The 19591-nt window shown below is 38.2% G+C and overlaps 3 protein-coding genes across 3 annotated transcripts; 1 reads left to right on the top strand and 2 right to left on the bottom strand.

Annotated features, from left to right (window-relative positions):
* Positions 1 to 461: 461 nt before the first annotated feature.
* On the top strand, positions 462 to 5328 carry zgc:163057 (uncharacterized protein LOC563335 homolog). The gene is made up of 3 exons (XM_036538686.1): positions 462 to 621; positions 4005 to 4209; positions 5200 to 5328. The coding sequence occupies exons 1-3, from the start codon at positions 530 to 532 to the stop codon at positions 5326 to 5328; spliced, it is 426 nt and encodes a 141-aa protein (XP_036394579.1). The 5' UTR covers positions 462 to 529.
* Positions 5329 to 9749: 4421 nt separating this feature from the next.
* Positions 9750 to 10873, bottom strand: LOC118773745 (hemoglobin subunit beta-2-like). Its single transcript, XM_036522811.1, has 3 exons — positions 10782 to 10873; positions 10139 to 10361; positions 9750 to 9878 (listed from the first exon to the last, which is right to left on the bottom strand). Exons 1-3 carry the CDS (start codon positions 10871 to 10873, stop codon positions 9750 to 9752), a joined length of 444 nt encoding a protein of 147 aa, XP_036378704.1.
* A 1981-nt stretch (positions 10874 to 12854) lies between these two features.
* Positions 12855 to 13528, bottom strand: LOC118775114 (hemoglobin embryonic subunit alpha-like). Its single transcript, XM_036524846.1, has 3 exons — positions 13428 to 13528; positions 13103 to 13310; positions 12855 to 12983 (listed from the first exon to the last, which is right to left on the bottom strand). The coding sequence occupies exons 1-3, from the start codon at positions 13520 to 13522 to the stop codon at positions 12855 to 12857; spliced, it is 432 nt and encodes a 143-aa protein (XP_036380739.1). The 5' UTR covers positions 13523 to 13528.
* Between the last annotated feature and the right edge of the window lie 6063 nt (positions 13529 to 19591).

Here is a 19591-nt window from a genome sequence, read left to right as displayed (position 1 = left end):
CGTATTTTTATTTGCGCAAAATAATCAGTTACCATAAGTTTGCATACTATCATGAACACTTCTCCTCGGCACTAAATATTTTCTAGCTGCAAACTAGTATTATACTTGTGCGCCCTCTAATCACCAAGCTACGTCAGAGGAAAACGAGCTCTGCCCACATTTAACGCCAGGCCGCAATGATAGTGACGTAACCTCTTCGCAGGAGATGTGCGCATGTTTTCACATGCCACTTGTGATTGGCTTGTATAGCCCGAGAACTGTAAAGATACCTAGTAATGCCATCGCAACAAAAAACAAGCATATCTTCTACACTTGGTTGTTACTTCTTGTTAGAAGCCACTTCATGCAAGTGAAATAATTCAAGTTCACAATTTTAATATATAAATTATTAGTCAACTAAAGACAAAATGTTTTCATTATGAAACACCGTCTTCTGCATTGCGTTGCGAATTCCTTTCAGTTTCAAGTGCCAACGGATAACGCTTTTTGGTCATAGAACTGCACTTTTTTAGCAGTGCCTTTGGAAGAAATGCTGTCTAAATACGAAAAAGAGCTTCTTGTCACTATCTGGGAGAAAATGTCCCTTAGGGCCGAGGACATCGGTGCAGAGGCGCTTCTCAGGTACGTGGGAATATCATTATTTCTTGTGACCAACTTCCTCAGCAGCCTATGGTAGGTAAGAATGCTCCTCAACAAATTCATCAGTACAGTACTATCAAATACTGTTGTAGAAATAAAATATCGTAGCTGTAGTATCGTTTTGCTACCATTATTTGGTTTCCAGACCATGCAATGTAAAATGTAACTAACATAATAACTGTATTTAATATAACCATATACATGAATATTGTTCCACGTTAATGTTAGGCTACGTTGTACTGGAATTTAGTACCAGTGGAACAAAAATAATGTCCCTGTGACTTGACACAATTGTTGTAGTGTGAGTTATTTAAAATTATTTACAGCTGTGCAACAAGTACACTAAACGGAGGGACAAGAAAACAAGGTAGTAAAACGCTTGATGTCATCATGTTTTGTTATGCAGCGTTGAATAGTCTTCTCCGATGTTCTTCCATTTTAAAAGCTGCATTTGTGTTGACTGGTTGTCGTAATTTAATTTAAACGCTTAGTGTGAACTTAAAATGCATCTTCGATTTAAAAAGAATAATAATAACAGTTTGGTTGAGGGATGCCACGTTGCTGTTAAAACAATGTAAATATGCTGAAGGTAGTTTAGGTTTAATTTTTAATTTTTGTTGCAAATAATGTAGCCTAACCAATGAAATAATTTATTGAGAAAAAGCAGTTAGTTGAGGAACACGGGAGGGCAAATTACTGTAATTACTGTTGTAGTTAAGCGACTGGATATTAACAAGATACCCATCACGACAGGCCCCATTTTAATGTAGTGAATTTCAACACGAATCTAAGTTTGCTTTCATTGCCAAAATGGTAAAACACGTGGTATGACTTGGGAGCACAGATAAGTCAGTGGTGCACTCTGATAAAATAGCAAAGAGTGTTGTGTTATTGCGATGAATTCGTAAACCTATAAACAGTACCAGCGTAGCTAAGAGTGTCACAGATCCAACCATTTACCCCGCTCAGCAGGGCAAACTTTGGTATTTAGCTAGACCAAGTGCACACTAGGCTATATTTTTGTCATAGCTGCACGGTTAGTTGATTATCCTTCCTGACAGATCTTAGAAGCTCAGCTTTGTCTTAAAAAACTTGGTTTGTATGTGAGAACATTTTTCACTGCATTCATTTGGCATGTTAACAATGAAAATGAATACATGGGTTAGCCTATAAAACAGTATTACACTAGTATACACAATACCAACTGAAGTTTAGGGCCCAATAGGCAAGGGTAACCTTGCATCAGTACAGTCTCTTTATTACTAGTTGAAGGCATTCAGATATGTAGCCCTACAGTCCAATATCCACCACTACTTTTCAGAATGTACTTTTCTATCTATTAGCTTAAACACTGCTCTGAAACATTTAGTTTCATCGTTTACACTGAGTGACAGTAGTTACACAAACACAGGTCTGTCTGGAAGTAAATGGTACAGATGCTCAATGTCAATATTTCACATAGCTAACCACCTATGATGTTGCTGTAGCTTTCTGTAGCTAACCATGTGATAAAGTAGCTAATAGATGATACCTGTCTAAAGAGCCAGCTAAGTGGCCAAAAGAGAGATAGGAAATTGCAATTCAGAAGTACTATATTAGATAGGCTACAGTACCTTGTTGCTATTATTTCATGAGCTTAGTGACCCAGCTAGTTAGGAGGCAAATACCAAGGGACAGACCCACAATAAAATGAAGGGTTGAAGATGATGTGTAACTTGCACATTGGCTAGTGAATTTGGTAAAAAAAATGAACTTTGTATTGTTTTCCTCTGGTATTGAAATATATTGTTTGCTGTCATGTAAACAGGTTAACTGGTTAGACGTACTTACTGTAGTGCATAAAGTACCTTATTAAGTGAAGGGAAAGCTGGGAGACAGCTGGTTGAAGTTATTTGGCTAGCTTTGCCACAGGCTGCATAGCAACACTGGCGGGACGCAGCGCAACGGGATACCTGCCTCAGGAGAGTAGCGAGAGAGGAGAGAGGGAGGAAAACCAAGACGCAGGCAGCCCAAACCCTACACGCAAAGTGTGCCACACGTAACAGGCCTAAACCCTTAAAAATGATCCATCCAAATGTCAAAAGTTTAATTTTTAAAAGCTTATGCCTAGAAAGTAATAAAGTTTGTTGTAGGAAGTGCTAGTGTTAATGTAAATAAACGTTGTAGGAGGTGTTAGTGTTCAGTTCTACGTATCAAACTAAAATGGCAACATCCTACATCAGTCATTGTTCAAAGTGGTTAGGTACAGTAGCTGACTAGCTTTAACAGTTATTCCAAATTGTTAGCTAATATAATATGAAATAATAATGGTACGTACTGACAGTAAAGACCCAGCCAACAGTTACAAAACTTGAAAGTCAAATGCATTAGCTTGCAAGTTTTCCAGTTAGCTATGTGGCCAGACTATCCTCATTTTAGTTGGGTATCTGCTTTCTCATCAAACAACTTTAAGTAATTACATTTTAATAGCTATGTAGAAAACATTACAGTAATTTTTCACATGTAGCTCTGCGATGTGGGAAGCTGGTTAATGTTTTTAATGAAACATTTTTTAAAGGAAACATAAGTATATCCCATGTATAAAAACTATTTTCTTCACCATGTTTTCATTGTATGTGTTACCTGGTGTCATGCTGTGTGAGTAGAGAAGCTGGCCAGCACGTCTCACAAAAAACCAACAGAAGGAGCAAAATTCATAAAAACAATAATTTATTTTAAAAATCCACAACAAAAGAACCAACCCTGCGCACACAGCCACACACAGCTGGAAAAAAGTGAGCTTCCACCAGCCACACACAGCTGTGTTTAACTCCTTTAAGTAGAGTTCAATACAATAAGTTCAATAAGTTCAATACAATTGATAAGACAATGACAATGTCTGTTTGCAGTGAAATTAGTTAGTTATAGATCAGTTATTGAGCAGGTTGGAAAATGGAAGACAGAGCATCCTCAAAAAAACAGATATAACATACAATTAAATGCTTAAACATAAAAGCAAAACACAATACACCAGCATTTTCAGGGACAGATCAAAGCATTGGTACTGTTTTTCCTACTGAATTATTGTAATTTCTCCTAACATAATTACACGCCTCATGATTTTGGATGGGTACACGTATGCAGCAGCATCTTCCCTGTAAAATTCCCCAAAAATAAAGTCCATTTAAAACTGACTTAATATGTGTAACCTATAACATATGTGTATTTCACAATGTACCAGTATGCTTAAACTAACAAGGTTTTTATTGACTAGCTGAGAATACTGGATAGAACATTGCATAGTCTTATAGTGGTGTTGAAGGTTTCCAGTGTAAGTCCTGTTTTACTCTTGTAACACCTGTCATCTCTGTGTGATTGATCTACAGGATGTTTACGTGCTTTCCTAAAACCAAGACCTACTTTGCCCACTTAGACATCAGTCCTCGATCCCCACATCTTCTTTCCCATGGTAAGAGGATTGTCTTGGCAATCGCAGAAGGGGCAAAGAACATCAACACGCTGACCACCACACTGGCACCACTCAGTGCACTGCATGCCTACCAGCTGAGGATACATCCTACCAACTTCAAGGTACTGCCTCTCTAGAGCTAAAATCATCTCACATGTAAATGTTTGAAATTAAATGCTGATGAGTTCATGTTCAGCTAAAATATAACACAGTAAAGGCCTGTGTGTAGTAATATGACAATGCCTGTCTCTTATTTTTAACACTGCTTGGGAAATATGGTATGTTGGAGAACATAATACAATGACACATATTATATGTCTTGAGAAGGCAGCAGTCCATGGAGAAACTATGAACACAGTGAATGCCTGCCTTACAATTGTATGCAAATACCCCTCTTTTCCTAGGCTGTGAGATAAAATTATTATTATTTGGAATGATGTTCTTCAATGTCCATTCCTTCTACTTTGGTTTTATTCAGGGTAACAAACTACTTAGAGTAGAGATCATCAAAAAGGTGGTTTTTGGAGGTGTAGTCAGTCCAGACTCTATAGCAGTCCGCAGTATGACTTTAATAGGAATTGTTTTCTGACACAAACTCTGGATCAGAGAGAGACTTGATTGAACATGAGGGGCTCATTGGGCTCATTGTTTCACTTGATGTTGTCTTTCTTACTTTGTTTGTAGTTCAAAGTAGTTTCTGTAAATTATCCTGAATTAGGGCAACTATTAGCAAACACAGTGCAATATCATGAATATATGTAACCATATGACAATTAGCAATAGGAGAAAAAATAGGCTTCAAAATGGTATAAAAGCATTTACCTCATGCCGCAGACTTCACGTGAAAATCTGTCTAAGCTGCTGAACAAAAGCAATGTTAGGAAAATATGTGTTGATTTCAGCCATAAACCTTTTTTAGATGAATGATTGATTTGCTTTAATACTCTGCAATCCATAGAGGGCTAACAAAAACAACACGGACTGCCTCCAACTTTCAGTATTCACTCCATAACTCCATATTTCAGTAAAATTTATCCATTTTGCCAAACTGTCATTCTGTAGTGCTCCCTTTAGTAAGCCCTGCCACTGAATGCATTGTTCTGTTATTCCAGCTCCTGTCTCACTGTATCCTGGTGACGCTGGCATGCCACATGTCTGATGAGTTCACCCCAGTCGCACATGCTGCCATGGATAAGTTCCTCTCCGCATTCTCTGCTGTGCTTGCAGAAAAATACAGATAGGCCACCTTATTTAGAAAAATAAGCAGCATTGTGCTGCATTTGAAACTGGAAATATCTTATAATATGCCTTGTGTTGTATATTTTTGTAATAAAACTTTTTAAATGATACAGTCATTGTCTGTCTTTTTTGTGTTTTGTTTTAATTTTGTAAAATGAACACACCTCACATAATGTGATTGTCCTTTTTGTGCTCCAGTTTTATTTGGAGTCGTCCTAGAAAAATGTAATAACCCACAAAAGCTAATTTTTTAAAAATAAATTGTTGGAATGACTGAGTAGACCATATAAAAATACAGATAGTATAGCCATATTGGTTTGTGACTAAGGTCAAAGTGCCACACCCTTGAAATCAGTTTCCTACCTGAAGGTCATTGACTATGGATAAGTATATCAGATTAACCCCCTCTAGTATTGTATGACAACACCAATAGTATGTTACCCCATTGCATACCTGATATTTTCTGTTTTCCCTGCATCTGAATAGGTAAGGTTGTTTCTTTTTTTCTGGATGGATAACTCTCATAAATTTCAGCTGTGCATGGGAGTGTCCCTGACTTGAGTTTTAGAAGTGTTTGGCTGCTTTTCTGTTCTTCCTCTGTGCCACCCTTTAATGAGGTGTATTGTAAATATTTGAAAGTTCCCACACCTCTTACTTGTAGCTTATTCACCTAGCTGAATCTGATGGGCCAGGGTTTCTCAGCCTTTGTTTTACTGGGAACCACCATGCTATGTTCATCATTGTTTTACGGACTACAAGGCTGATTCCTTACAATTGAAGGGCATCATTTCCATTTGTCCTCTAACTTTGTCTGGTTTTGGGTCTGTCTCATCTTGGCTGTTCTGTATCCCTCCCTCTCTATCCCAACAAACTAATGTCAAACCTAATGCCCCATGTCAGAACTCCCAGGGATTAGACTGTTCATCTGAGGGGTGCACTGAATAATGTTTCCCTCTTAGCTTGCCCTTTTCTGCCGACTGTCTCCTCATTGACATTCTTTTAGTGAACCACTCCCTAATGCATCACTCCTATCACTTGCCATCCTGAGAGAGGAAAAAGTTAGTTTTTCAACCCTGAACATCCAGGAGTACCAGAGAGGATATGTTTGAATCAGTCACCATAGCTAGTTAGCTAGCTGGCCAGGAACTGCAATTATTGAGATATAGATGTACCTCACCCAAAGCAGTAGTGGCAGCCTCATAATTCTTTCTTACCTTACATCTGTCCTCCTCTACGTTGTCTACAGCATTTCAAACAGCTTCCGCTAACTCCTTCACTGTCTAACGTAGCTGCACAATGTTCACAGCAGTAGTTACCCCTGTCAGAACCTGGGAGAGAACCTGGGTGGATGAGGAAGACGGCAGAGTCTGGGTGCATTGACCGCTAACAAGCTGGACATGGGAGCCTGGGAAACGGTATATTTAAGCTCAGTGTGGGGAAGGAGGGGAGGAGTTTGGTTAGTGGAGCAGCTGACCCGCTAACCATGTGATATCCCCGTTATTTGTGTTCATCTGTGTGCCGAGAGTGTTGCGTTTGGTGCAGCTGGCTGACTTCAAGGTGAGATACTGGGAAGATATGCAGCAGTACGTTGGGGAAGATATAGGAAGCACCATGTGTCATCACTTGAGTCCTCTTCATATCACCAGCAGAATCACCTGCAATCGTTTCTTCTGATGTCCTTACTTGTCTCTCACCATTTGATTTACTCTCTTTTCTTACTGCTGCCTCCTCACTGTCATCTAGCCTTGACTCTCTCTTATCTCTAGACCCAACACAGTCCTCTTCCCATGTCCATAACTTATGCAATGACAGAAACACACTTCATGCTGTGGAAAGGAAATGGAGGCAAACCCGCAGCGCCACTGACCTGTTCTTTTACCAAGTTCTCTATCTCTGTCTTTCTCTCTCTATCTGCCTTCTCCTCCAGTTTTACATTGTCCTTTTTCCAATCAAATTTAAAGCTCTATGTCAAACCCAGGCAAACTGTGTTCCACCTTGTCTGCACTTCAGAACCCTCCCTCTCCTCCACCCTCCTCAGCCCTTTCTGCAGATCACTTTGAAGGCAACTTCAGCAAGAAGATCATAGACATCCACAACTCTCTTATGCAATCTCTTGGGCCTGTCTTCTCATCCCATGGCTTTATATTCCACTTTTATATGGATGACCCTTTACCTCTCCACAGCTTTTCATCTCTTTTCCTCCATCTGACACTCAGCTCGCACAATGAATTGCTCTGCCTAAGGGCCATCTTCTGCTGGAAGGTGGACCATTATCAAATGCTCAACCGAGTCAAGACTGAGGTACTCTATCTTTCCTCTAGTTCTCTGCACTGCAAGACCTCTCTTTCAATCTTGAGGCCACTGATGCGCTCACTTAGAAAACTTCCACTGCAAGAAGCCTTGGGGTAACCCTAGATGACCAGCTCTCTTTCTCTTTCAATCTAGCAGCCACGAGTTGGACATGCATGATTCCTTCTACACAGTGTCAGAAGAATCTGCCCCTTTCTCACCACCTACACAGGTTCAAGTCTGGGCTCTTGGTGCTCTCTCACCCAGACTACTGCAATTCCCCTCTCACTGGTCTCTGTGCCTCTGCTACCACAGCACAGCAGGGAATACAGAATGCTGCTGCATGTCAGTCTACCCAAGTGTGCTCATGTCACATCTTTCCTCTTCTCACTTCACTTGCTACCTGTTACAGCTCACATCACATTTAAAAAATTGGTGGTTGTTTGCAGGGCAGTGAATGGAACAGCTCCACCCTGCGTCCAATCAATCCCCAAAAATACACCTCAGTATGTACCTCTCCATTCTGCAACCTCAAGGCAATTGACTGCCCCCTCCGAACTTGACTGTCCCCTCCCAGTCATGATGCCTGTCTGTACCAGCCCTCCACTAGTGGAATGTACTTCCTACTATGGTCACGACAGCAGAACTGTTGGCTCTTCTGATGCAGACTGAAGACTCACTCCTTCAGATTGCATCTGTTCCCTTCCCATCTCCACCACACTTCCCATCTCCACCACACTTCCCATCTCCACCACACTCCACACACTGAGGTTAAAGTATTTTGTGGTTTTGTGGCTTTGGTTATGATACTTATGGTTTTAAGTATTTCTTATAAGGGCTCATTGTGGATCTGTTAGATTGTATTTGGTATTTGTATTTTACGTCTGATAAGTATAGTTCACTTTCATTAGTGCTTTAGTGATGTCATGAATATGCTCTCTGGTCTGGGAATGCACTTATGTCATCCCACATTGTAAGTCGCTCAGGATAAGAGCATCTGCTAAATGAGTATAATGTAATGTAATACAATGCGTCTGCATGGTTAACAATAAGGCTGATCTTCTTTCCACTTTACCTGGCCCAGGGAGGGGCTGTGATGAGGGAACAGAACTGCAGTTTGCATCTGGACTGAGGTGAACTCAAACAGCGGGATGTCCAATATTTCCTAAACTTGTGTATTTTTCATCTTCGACTTTGAAGGTGTTGTACTGATTACTCTGCTAAAAGGTTACTTAATGTTCAATGCAAAAATGCTGAATAAACGTAAGATACAAGCAATTCTGAATAGATGACATGACGCCACTCGCTGATTCTCAAACCTGCTCCTGGCAGCCCCTTGTTCCGCACATTTTCCATCTTTCCCTGCTCTGCCTACCTGACTGAACTCATCAGTGGCTCTTTTGATTAGCTGAGCACACCTGATTTAATCAAGAGCATTCACACTTATTTCAATCACGTGTGTTTGGAGCAAGGCTAGATAGAAGATATGCAGAACAGGGCCTCCAGAAGTAGGACTGAGAAACTCTGTCACGCCACTAAATATATTTGCGCCTTATATCGCTGAAATGGCAAATCCATCTGCTACTGTGCAATGTCACACTAAGGGTTCGATTCCTAAGCTGAGATATTTGTTTTAAAAGGACGTTTTTTCTCTTTCGCTATAGCTGTGTTGATCTTTGCAACCTGGTAAAAGTCAGGATCAAGGCAGAGACACATGATTTCTGTCCAGACCGGAATTTGCCCGCAAAAGCTGATGATGAATCAGATGCTTGACACTTTGAGAGGGATCGTGCATCTAAACCTTGTCCAAAGGGTTAAAACTGCTGGAAAGGTAATTTTATTTTTGGTGTAAACATTTGACAAGTTTTGGGGCGACATGAAATTCAGCACATCAAGATTTGTGCGTGCGTATTTCATATGACTATAATTAACCATATTCTTGTCAGCAGTAGATATTTAAAAATTTCGAGTATCGCAAGTGCAGATTCATGTTTATAGAAACGGGTCATCAATACTTTGACAAGCCTTGTTTCGATAGCGTATAGGCTACGTGTCATAGGAAAGACAGAACACATTTTTGAGGAATGCTTTTTATTTTTTCATTCATTGTCACAATGACAGGCTTGGTTCTTTTTCAATGATACTGTCTGCACAGAGCAGAGACGACAACAGCCAGGAACTTCTGCCAAGCAGCCTGGACGTCGGGGGTGAAAGCATTGCCCATCTGTCCAGCAATGACGATGGTGAGGCAATCGGCCAGGAGCTTTAAAGAAAACAAATTTAAATTTTATGTGTAAATATTCAACTACATATACATACAACAAGTTATATAACAGTGCAGCGTGATATGATTGCGGGAAAATGTCTCTTAAGAGATGAATGGTGTGCATCTTAACTAAGCAATGTATCGCCATGTGATTTATCACTCAGAATTCACTAGAAATAATGTGTATGCCCGCGTGCGGGTGCATGTCCAGATGCAAAGCTCTATAACCAATTCAATACGACGTGTTGAAAACGTACCCTGAAGTTATCAGGATCCACGTGCAGTTTCTCGGAATGCAGCACGCTCAGCTCAGCGTAGGTGGCCTTGATGTCGTCCATGTTCTTCATAGCACGGTCCAGTCCGTGAAGCACAACAATACCATGAGCGGCTACCATGGGGTTTGTCATGATAGCAGCAGCATTGTACAAGTTTCCGAAGGCACCGAAATATCGTTGTGTCCAGGGGTACACGATGAGACACCTAAGGTGCAAAGGGGTGTTTTCACAGTAATACAGTATAACAATATTATGGGTGCAATACGTAATAACAATTCAAACCAACCTTTTACTATTCTTGGTGTTAGTTATGGTAGCGTTGTTAATTTTCCTTAGGTCTACATGAATTCTAGAAAAACTAATGACAGTAGAAGGTCTATCATTTTTTTTCAATCTTGTATAAAAATAATTGTTTTATGCGTGATTTCCCGCACTAGCTTCGTAACTGAATCAACCAAAGAATAGAACAGGCGGGTTTAAAATTATTCAGAGGAAGATAGTGTAAAACTATGCAAAAATCTTTAAAGGAAATAATATCAGTCCTTATGAATACATGCAGTTTGTAGTCTTGTAACCCTATATACAGCTGCCCAGACAGGCACATGATAACGATGACGTTTCCTACCTGGACAGACAATTTGGACCGACTGTTTCATAGTCAAGTTTTGCAAAGATGTCCGTGATAGCTGTACGCTCAGCATCTGTCCACTGAACCATTTTGGCGGTTAGCTGGCCTTCTTCGGGTTCTTTCAAGAGGTTCAAGGAAGCCTGTGCTATTTTGCTCAGTGGGAGCGGACTTTAAATTATTTGCGCGCTCCGCCCAAAATGAGAACTTGAACGCAATTGGTGGAAAAGCGCTTGAGGGCAAGTTTCAGGTAAGTGTCTCAGACCGTGGCAGCTCAAGACATGGTTGACATTAGGTAATCTTTATCGAACTGCAGTTATCAACTCAAATTTTTGCATCATGCAAGCTTATGATATACTGTCTCAAGGATAATATATACAGAATTTTCCCATTTCCAAATAGCGATACAGATTTGGTAGGTTCGGTAGGCCTACTACATTTTTGGTCTTTATGAACTATATTTGGATTCTTCACGCGCATAAATGATGGTTTTAAGACGCAGATTGTCACGAATAGTTTTATATTATCTGTTCCCATTTTCCACTTATTTTCATTAAAAAACAGAGTATGTAGGCTATTTTTGCCAACAAACAAATGACAATTTTTGACTTGGCTTGTAGAAGAACAGCCAAGGAATGTCATAGTGTATATCTCATATTTCTTGCATCTTATTCTGAGTAATCCATTTGTGGATAGTTTAGTGATGCCAAATTATAATTCTTCCTATTCGTACCGAGAAGCTTATCCGAGTTTACAAAATGAATTAAAATCATTCTGGATATTGTTTCCATCAATTTTTACTTACAGGTCTTTGCTGCGCTCTATCTCTTTATACAGTGAATCCCACAACGCACAACATATTGTAAAAATATGTTACGATTTTGTAATTAAATGTTTAATTTATAAAATATATGCTTTATAAATATGCCTATTCATTAAACAATTATACCTCGTGAGATTAACTCAAAATTCTTTCGATGAAACACGTGGTAGGCTATTTTTAGAAACTTGCCTCTATAATGAAGATAAACTTTTCTATTTAAGAATTATTCTATTATTACCATGCTCCTATTATCCTTTTTATTATTTATTATTTCTCTTTTTCAGTCTTTTTCATCGTTTTGTCTATGATTTAAACTCGACTGGGGACTATTTTATAATATATGACATATATTACAAAATATGACAACGAATTGTATTTCTCCTGTGTTGTGCACCAATAGGTCAGCTTGATTGTTTAATATATGTAAGATATATGTACAGCTCTACAAAAATGTCCATAAATGACACGCAAATGTACTTACTGATATCTTGCAATATATGTTGTGCATTTGACATCTTATTATATTATATATATATTTTTTCATATTATTAACATATTATACAATGTTAAACTATTTTCTCTGCATATTTGAGTTCTTATTTTTTTGCGAATTTAATTAATTTAACTGATTTAACAGATTAAACAATTAATTGTTATTCAAGTATATATTTGTTAATATATTTATTTTTTCCCTGGATTTTCTTGAGATTGTTATTATTGTAGTACTTAATGTGTATGTCATCATGGCACTGGTTATTATAGCACTGTGTAATGCATTGACACATGTTCAAATACGGACATTTTCTGCATGTGCCGTCGTTCATGTGGCCTTTATTATATGCACAGGTATACCGCTGTCTTCCAAACGACTAAATGTAATAACAATAGCACGATCTACGTCTTACGCAACTAGATTTGCATATGAAGTCAAGCTGTGAACATTGTTAGCCTGACCCAGTCCTTGTCGCAGAACTGCGATGCGTTGCACTCATTGGTGTGCAAAGGAGCTGCAGATGATGGATGCAACTGAATTTCAAACGCTAATGCCTTTCAGATTTTTGAAGATAGTGTTCAATCAGTTGCGTTACTGTATCATGCGGTTTGGGGAAATTGGGAAATAAAGTATTTCACGATGCACCTGGACATCACTGACCCACACACACAAAAGAAGACAACAGAATCAAATAATCCAGATTCAATTCCTTGCATTTTTATTTTGTACGAACATTAAACAACGCCAGAATCGAGGTTCAGCGGTACTTCTCAGACAAAGCCAAGGCCAGATTGACAAGAAACTTGTCAACAGCGACGTGGACCTCAGGGGTGAAGTCATCCGGGAACGTTATGGCTAGCACCACAAGAATGTTGTGGGACAAGATCTGTAAATAAAAAAATCAACTGTTACAATATATTGTTTAGCCTTCTTTCCGTTGAATAATTGTACTCAAACGAATAAATATGCAGTATTTAAATTTACGTCGGTCGTGAAACGGTTTACCTTGAAGTTTTGAGGATCCACTCGCAGCATGAAGGCGTGCAGCTCGCTGAGGGTTAGAAGGCCACCGACGAGGTCATCTATTTTTTCAACAGCGTACAGGACACCATCCATGACTGTCTTCCCGTGCTTCCGTACCATAGGAGCGCCGGGGCTCAGGTCTTTCCAGTGGGCAAAGTAGGTCTTGGTCTGAGGGTAGACGACCAGCATTCTGTCCGAAAATATTTTAGTTAGTTCATAAACTTGCAATCTGCGCTAGTTTTCCCAGTAGTTAAGAATACATCAGATCTAAATTAAAGTTATAAATCAGCCTGTTAATCACAATCACCTGGACAGAGCATCATTCCCTATCTCCTCCGTCAGACTAGAGGCCTTTGCGAAGAAGGTTCTTACGATGTTTTTCTCTTTAGCAGAGAGACTCATCCTGGATTTGCGTTTGACAGCCTGAAAAAAGCTTTACCAAGAACGCTGGTCAGTTTGTCCAGCTACCTATCTTTTCTCCCCACCGTTTTATGCAGTTCAAGTGTAATAACTTACGAGGTTGCTCCACCTCCAAACGTATTCTATTGGTTAGCATTATAACGTTTAGGTCCTTGTTTCAGTAAAATGAATGGGAAATACGTAGCACTGTCAAATTCAGTGAATGTAGGCGTTACCCATCCTTATCTTTTCAAGCTAAATATAGACTAACAGGGCCTATGCTGATCCTCTCTGCAAGTATGACTGAGGCGCCTCATTAGTCCTTCAAATTGTTTGAATGCATAGGTTTCACAGTCAAGATTGCGTCGCGCCCATACATATCTAACTTATTTCAAGTACTGTAGTTAGTTTATTTGTTGTAATTACATTTAATTAAATTGCTGTTTGAGGAAACCATGACGATAATGGTAATGACTATAAGGGACAGTTGGTGTCAACTGTGTTGCTTCTGTCACTAAGGTCCTATCCAATTTTCTCTGTGTTTCTCTGTTTTAATGAAATTACTAGACGGAATAGTCATATTCAAACATATTTTTGTTTGATGATACGCTTTACGCAAAACCTTTGCCAAGGAGCATCTTCAGTTCCAAGTTAAATTTGAGCGTGTATAATCTTACAAGCGTTCAAAATGCATATAATAATAATAATAATAATAATAAATTATTATCATTATTATTAGTAGTATTAGTAGTAGTAATATTTTATTATAGTAGTAATATTTTTATAACAACAACAACAATAATAATAATAATAAGAATAATAAGAATAAGAATAATAATAATAATAATTATTATTATTATTATTATTATTATTATTATTATTATTATTATTATTATTATTATTTCGATCCCCCGTCAGACTTCTTGCATTAAAGTCATATGTCCACACAGATTCTATTCAATCGATTTACTTTTTTCCCTTTAATGAGTATGGGAAGGAGCTTTATATTCAAATCTATCAATTCACAAATTTACGTTTAAGTCATACAATAAACATGCATAGAAATCATTTGTTTTGTATATTCTGACTTTTAATAATAGCATAACATGAGAAGTACATACATTTCCATTTTCCAAATCCACACAAGCACACACGTATACACACATACACACACAGCACACGGTAGTGACATTGGCATTGGCTATTGAATTTGATTTCATTCTTGAGAGAAATCTATATAACTCCTATCATTAAGCATCAGTGGTATCACTTACTTCAATAACATCAAAACGCTGTGGTTTACATGTATACATTTGTATAATTCATAGTGTAATTTATGAAATAATGGGAAAACCCAATGTGGTAATATGTGCCATTTATTAACAACCTCAGGTGTTTATAGATGACAGTGTGACTGTGATGTAAATGGGACATTAATAACTTCAAACGAATTGCTAATTTATTATTTGAGATGGAGGTTATTCTCGAGGATCATTTGTATAAGTGTGCAAAATCTCTGCACATTTGATCATTCAGTTACATATTTTATGTCAATTGCAAATCAGTCTTTCTGGCACAAACACAAGTTTACAGTAAGATCTCAAGACTTAAATGACAATGAGCAGTGATATTCACTCTGCCCACTCTGTACATAGGATCCTTGGAGGATGTCTGGAGTCTATACATTAACTACATTCACTGAGTCTCTTGAGTTCTGCCTTTTTTCTTCCCTTAGAATGCTGTATGCACTGGTCTGTGAGCAGTGGCGTTACTAGCATGTCATCTTGGGGCGGGCATTTGGATATATGGGGTGGGCAACTATATCCAATATGAAAACAGCCACAACTCAAAAACCTCTCTTTCTGCCTGTACAACGCAGGTTACTTTTCATTCAAAAATACTCCGATAAAAGCTGCAGGCCCACATATACAACAATAAATGCAACTACGATCATGCTGTTCCCATATGACAAAAATTACAATTACAATTACAATTACAATTGCTGATTTCCATTTACACTGTAATTGCAGTTATTAATGTAGTTTGATAGACATGAAATTTACAGAAATGAAGGATCAGAGTGCAGTACTAGCAAACTTAATGCAGAATTTCAGGCTGTCATTCTCAAGCCCAGTAAGACAAGAATATCAGATGTAAGATAGCCTTGTGTTTTCTTTTGGAACACTGAAAAAAAGAAATCTGAAATAAAACAAATTCTCGACGTGTGTAGTCTGTATAAAACTGTATAAAACTATAACCTAAGAAATAAAACTAAACACTAGTCAACACGACGAATGAGGAATAAAATGGATAACAAGTTTTATGAATTATTCAAAAGTTTTCTTTCGGGCAAAAGTATGCAAAACGTTGGTGACTCCACAAGAACCCGCCGGTGACATTTTCACGTTTGAATAAAAGCGCTCTGACACAAGGTTATGCTGATGACTGTTGAAAGTTCTCGACCACTCCTCTTCCATTATGTCGCATATTTGAAATAACCAATGATTCATTAGAGAAATATAAAAGCGAAGATAAGCCACAGACAATATAAATTAAGTTAAACCTTTAATTTAACCGATTTTTCATAGGGTGGGCAAACGACTCTTTTAGGTAGGCAATGCCCACCCCAGCCCACCCGTAGACACGCCCCTGTCTGTGAGTATGTTGTACTCACAGTTGTGTACAGTATCTATAAGCACAGAGGTAAACTGTGTAGTTCTCATGTTTGGCATTATACTGTAGAAATGCAAAGTAATTTGCAAAACTATGTGCTGCATGATTTGAACTGGAATGCAAGACTCGCCACTAAAATAATCAATTCCTTGTCCAAACTAACTACTGAAATTGCACCAAATTTATTATGTAACTGTTCTGAGGACAGCCATGTTTTAAGTAACAGCAAGATGCAAAAGGTGTTCGTTTTTTACTGTTTTATAGTTAAATGTGCATGAAGCAGTAATCACTCATACACACACTTACCCACATAAAAACACACACAGCATGAAGTGTCATGAAAACAAACTGCTTCATCAAACTTCCCACATTCTCATAAACAGACATGTGTCTCACATTACATAAGATATTTTCAACTAAAACATTGTCATGGAAACTGGTATTTTTAGGCTGCGTTATAGAAAAGGCAAAACAAGGACAGGTCATTAATGGGTTGAAGTCAAGTCTGGGTCAACCATGGGCCACAGCAGTTTTCCCCTAAGCCTTGAGCCCTACTGTGGTCAATGCTAAACCTCCTGCTGTAAATTAAAAAAATGTTTTAACCACAGCATTGGAAATGTGTCTGTCACACCCGCTCTCAGTCAGCCAGCTCAGCCACGCCCAGTTCAGCCTAGCTCAACCACACCCACTCAAGCACACCTGTGATTCATTCCTTCAATCAAGCCCTGCCTTTATAAGGACTCAGTTTCAGTTACTTCATTGTGAGGTATTGTTTCTCTGATTCATTACCAAGCCTGCTTTCTGCCATTCGACCATGTTATTCCTGTGTTTTGACCTCTCGCCTGTTTTTGGACCTTGCTTTTGTGTTTTTGGATTCTGGTTTGGAGTGCTTCTGATTCCTGTTGCCGACCTGTTTTGTCCCTGACCACGTTTTTGGATTCTGTCATTAAAACCGGTAACCGCATCTGGATCCCAGTCTGTTTTTCATTACAGTGTCTCACGATTTTCATGACGTCCTGTGATGCTGGATCCAAAAATTTCCACAATGGCAACCAAAATAAAATAGAGGTACGTCACTGATGTTGAGAGCCTGGCCTTCCCATGCAGCATGGGCACCTCCCTTGAAATCTACCTTTTAGAAACAACTAAAACAAGGCATACATGATAGCCAGTGACTGTTTATACCAGCCCATTATGAGTCGTTATTATGAGCTGTAGTATAACCATTCAGCCTGCTTCTATTTTTGTGTTTTGTCATAGTTCTCCACAAGCACTGCACTGTTGGTCTTCATGTTTTCTGTTTCTTTTGCAGTTGGTCTGTACAGTACAGCTGGAGTGAAGAGTCAAGGTCCATGGTCTTGACCCAGCAATACAAATCTGTAACTTCATTACAGACGCAAAACACAATCTTTAATGATTCAGAGCCAACCTGGAATGTTGCACAACAGTGTAAAGGCTTCAGATATTTGAAGAGGAGTGGATAATGCACACAGGAAAACAGAAATGAAGTAAAATTTCAGCCATCTAGATGTGGATTGAAGTTTGAGTCTCAAGAAAATGCTCTTAAAGTCTACCAAATCTGCTAAAAGCAATGCTTTAAATTACAGAGCAGTACTGCAGATCAGAAAACGAATGACAATCAAATGGTAGACTATAGAACAGCATAATTTCAATCCTAAACCATTGAATATTAATTGAATCTGAATATACAGTGACAGTGATCATTTATGAAGCAATGAATATTCTGCTTTTCTTGCAACACATGAAATTACGCAGTGACCAAAAAATTGTTGAACAAATCAAAACTATCTTATATTTTACATTCTTCAAATTAGCCAAAAATATTTTTTTCTTTTTTGGAAAGAAATTCATACATAGCCATCAAGTTCACTATTTATATTTGTCCGAGAAACAAATTCCACCCATTTAATATCAATTAATATCAAACAATTAAGCATACGTCTTCAAATGAAAATGTCTTTGATTGCATGTTTCTTATTATTTTAATCAGGTGTGTCTAAACTTTTGACTGGTAGCCTACTGTTAGTAAGAGCGTGCTGCATTTTCTATTTATGTTCAATTACTCTGCCCGATTCCAAGCGATCGGGTGAATTTTATCAAGTATCATTGTCTAAAAATAGCTTTATGCCAAACCACACCAAGATGTTCGATCCTATAGCCATATGACATCACAGCCTGAATGTATCCCACCCATGTTATCTTTGGGTGCCGCAACATCAAGCAACAATATCAACAAATGGCGTATCAGACTTACACAACCCCGAATTAAAATTATTTTCGTATTCTATGAATTTAAGGTATTCAGTATTTAAATGTAGGCTACGGTAATATCGAATGTTTAGCTTTGCTAATGATGAAACGGTTTTTTAAACTGACACATCAATTTTATGCGTGCATGATAAATAATACAGGTGATGATAGTATTGGCCAAATAGAAATATATAGTCAAAAATAGTTATATATAGTCAAAAGACAATTTAATATGATGATGAACTTTTGACATCCCGTTTTTCTTCTCAAGAATTGTCCATCAGTTTTATCTTCATATTCAGACCGTCTCCACCCTTGAAAAGCTGCTAATGATAGCATGTTTTCCTTTGATTAGAAGTGCACGATAGACTGAACTCAATGGCATTCGTGTGGTTCATTTTTTCTGTTGCGGCTATTTCTTTAACGACCTGATAAATTTATTTCTTTTGCTCAATTACAGCATGTGAGGTCCAGATTAATAAAATGTCATTTATACCACATAGGAACGAGCTGCACACAGATTTCGGATGCACCAACAGATTTTTCAATGAAACTAAGGGGAAACATTCTAACACTTAAAAGTTTAAACCAGGTGAAGCCTAGTTTGTAGCTTATTTATTTCTTGGAGTTATGCAGAATTAATGTCCAGAATTCCTCAAGACAATAGGAAAATACAATATAACCATGCGGAATTGTCCTTAACCTTGCGTAGAAAGAGTTTTTCCATCTAACACAAATAATTCAATCACGATTCCACAGAACCACCATAATTTTATGACACCAATGTGTTTTATTATGATCAGCAATCTATCATCTTGATATATCCAATGACTAAATAAACATATTTTGAAAATAAAACCACGCTGGTAAGTACGCCATGGACATATCGCGTGCGTGAATGTCTGTGCCAACAGGGTATGAGACCTCTAACACTGACTTCCTTAAAAATACGATTGTTTTCCTCATCATGTTGATTGTCACATTGGACATCCTCAATGTTTCTTATTCATTTGTAGTTTGCAATGGCATACACGGGTAAAAAGCAATTAAGAGACTATTTTCCTAAAACCCACTGCCAAGTTACAATTTAATTATGAAGTTTTATTATTTCCATCTGTATTCTTTACC

The sequence above is a fragment of the Megalops cyprinoides genome, chromosome 1 (genome assembly GCF_013368585.1).
Source record: "Megalops cyprinoides isolate fMegCyp1 chromosome 1, fMegCyp1.pri, whole genome shotgun sequence".
Taxonomy (NCBI): Eukaryota; Metazoa; Chordata; class Actinopteri; order Elopiformes; family Megalopidae; genus Megalops; species Megalops cyprinoides.
Note: the sequence above shows the minus strand (reverse complement) of the source record. Positions and strands in the feature narration are given on the sequence as shown.

What these genes read in the sequence shown, in the direction of transcription:
- zgc:163057 (XM_036538686.1), top strand. Translation starts at nt 530, where the DNA reads ATGCTGTCTAAATACGAAAAAGAGCTTCTTGTCACTATCTGGGAGAAA. An exon ending in GGTGCAGAGGCGCTTCTCAG is followed by an intron (nt 622 to 4,004) that starts GTACGTGGGAAT and finishes ATTGATCTACAG; the next exon opens with GATGTTTACGTGCTTTCCTA. An exon ending in TACATCCTACCAACTTCAAG is followed by an intron (nt 4,210 to 5,199) that starts GTACTGCCTCTC and finishes CTGTTATTCCAG; the next exon opens with CTCCTGTCTCACTGTATCCT.
- LOC118773745 (XM_036522811.1), bottom strand. Translation starts at nt 10,873, where the DNA reads ATGGTTCAGTGGACAGATGCTGAGCGTACAGCTATCACGGACATCTTT. An exon ending in GGTCCAAATTGTCTGTCCAG is followed by an intron (nt 10,362 to 10,781) that starts GTAGGAAACGTC and finishes TTTGCACCTTAG; the next exon opens with GTGTCTCATCGTGTACCCCT. An exon ending in TGGATCCTGATAACTTCAGG is followed by an intron (nt 9,879 to 10,138) that starts GTACGTTTTCAA and finishes TTTTCTTTAAAG; the next exon opens with CTCCTGGCCGATTGCCTCAC.
- LOC118775114 (XM_036524846.1), bottom strand. Translation starts at nt 13,522, where the DNA reads ATGAGTCTCTCTGCTAAAGAGAAAAACATCGTAAGAACCTTCTTCGCA. An exon ending in GGGAATGATGCTCTGTCCAG is followed by an intron (nt 13,311 to 13,427) that starts GTGATTGTGATT and finishes ATTTTCGGACAG; the next exon opens with AATGCTGGTCGTCTACCCTC. An exon ending in TGGATCCTCAAAACTTCAAG is followed by an intron (nt 12,984 to 13,102) that starts GTAAACCGTTTC and finishes TTTTATTTACAG; the next exon opens with ATCTTGTCCCACAACATTCT.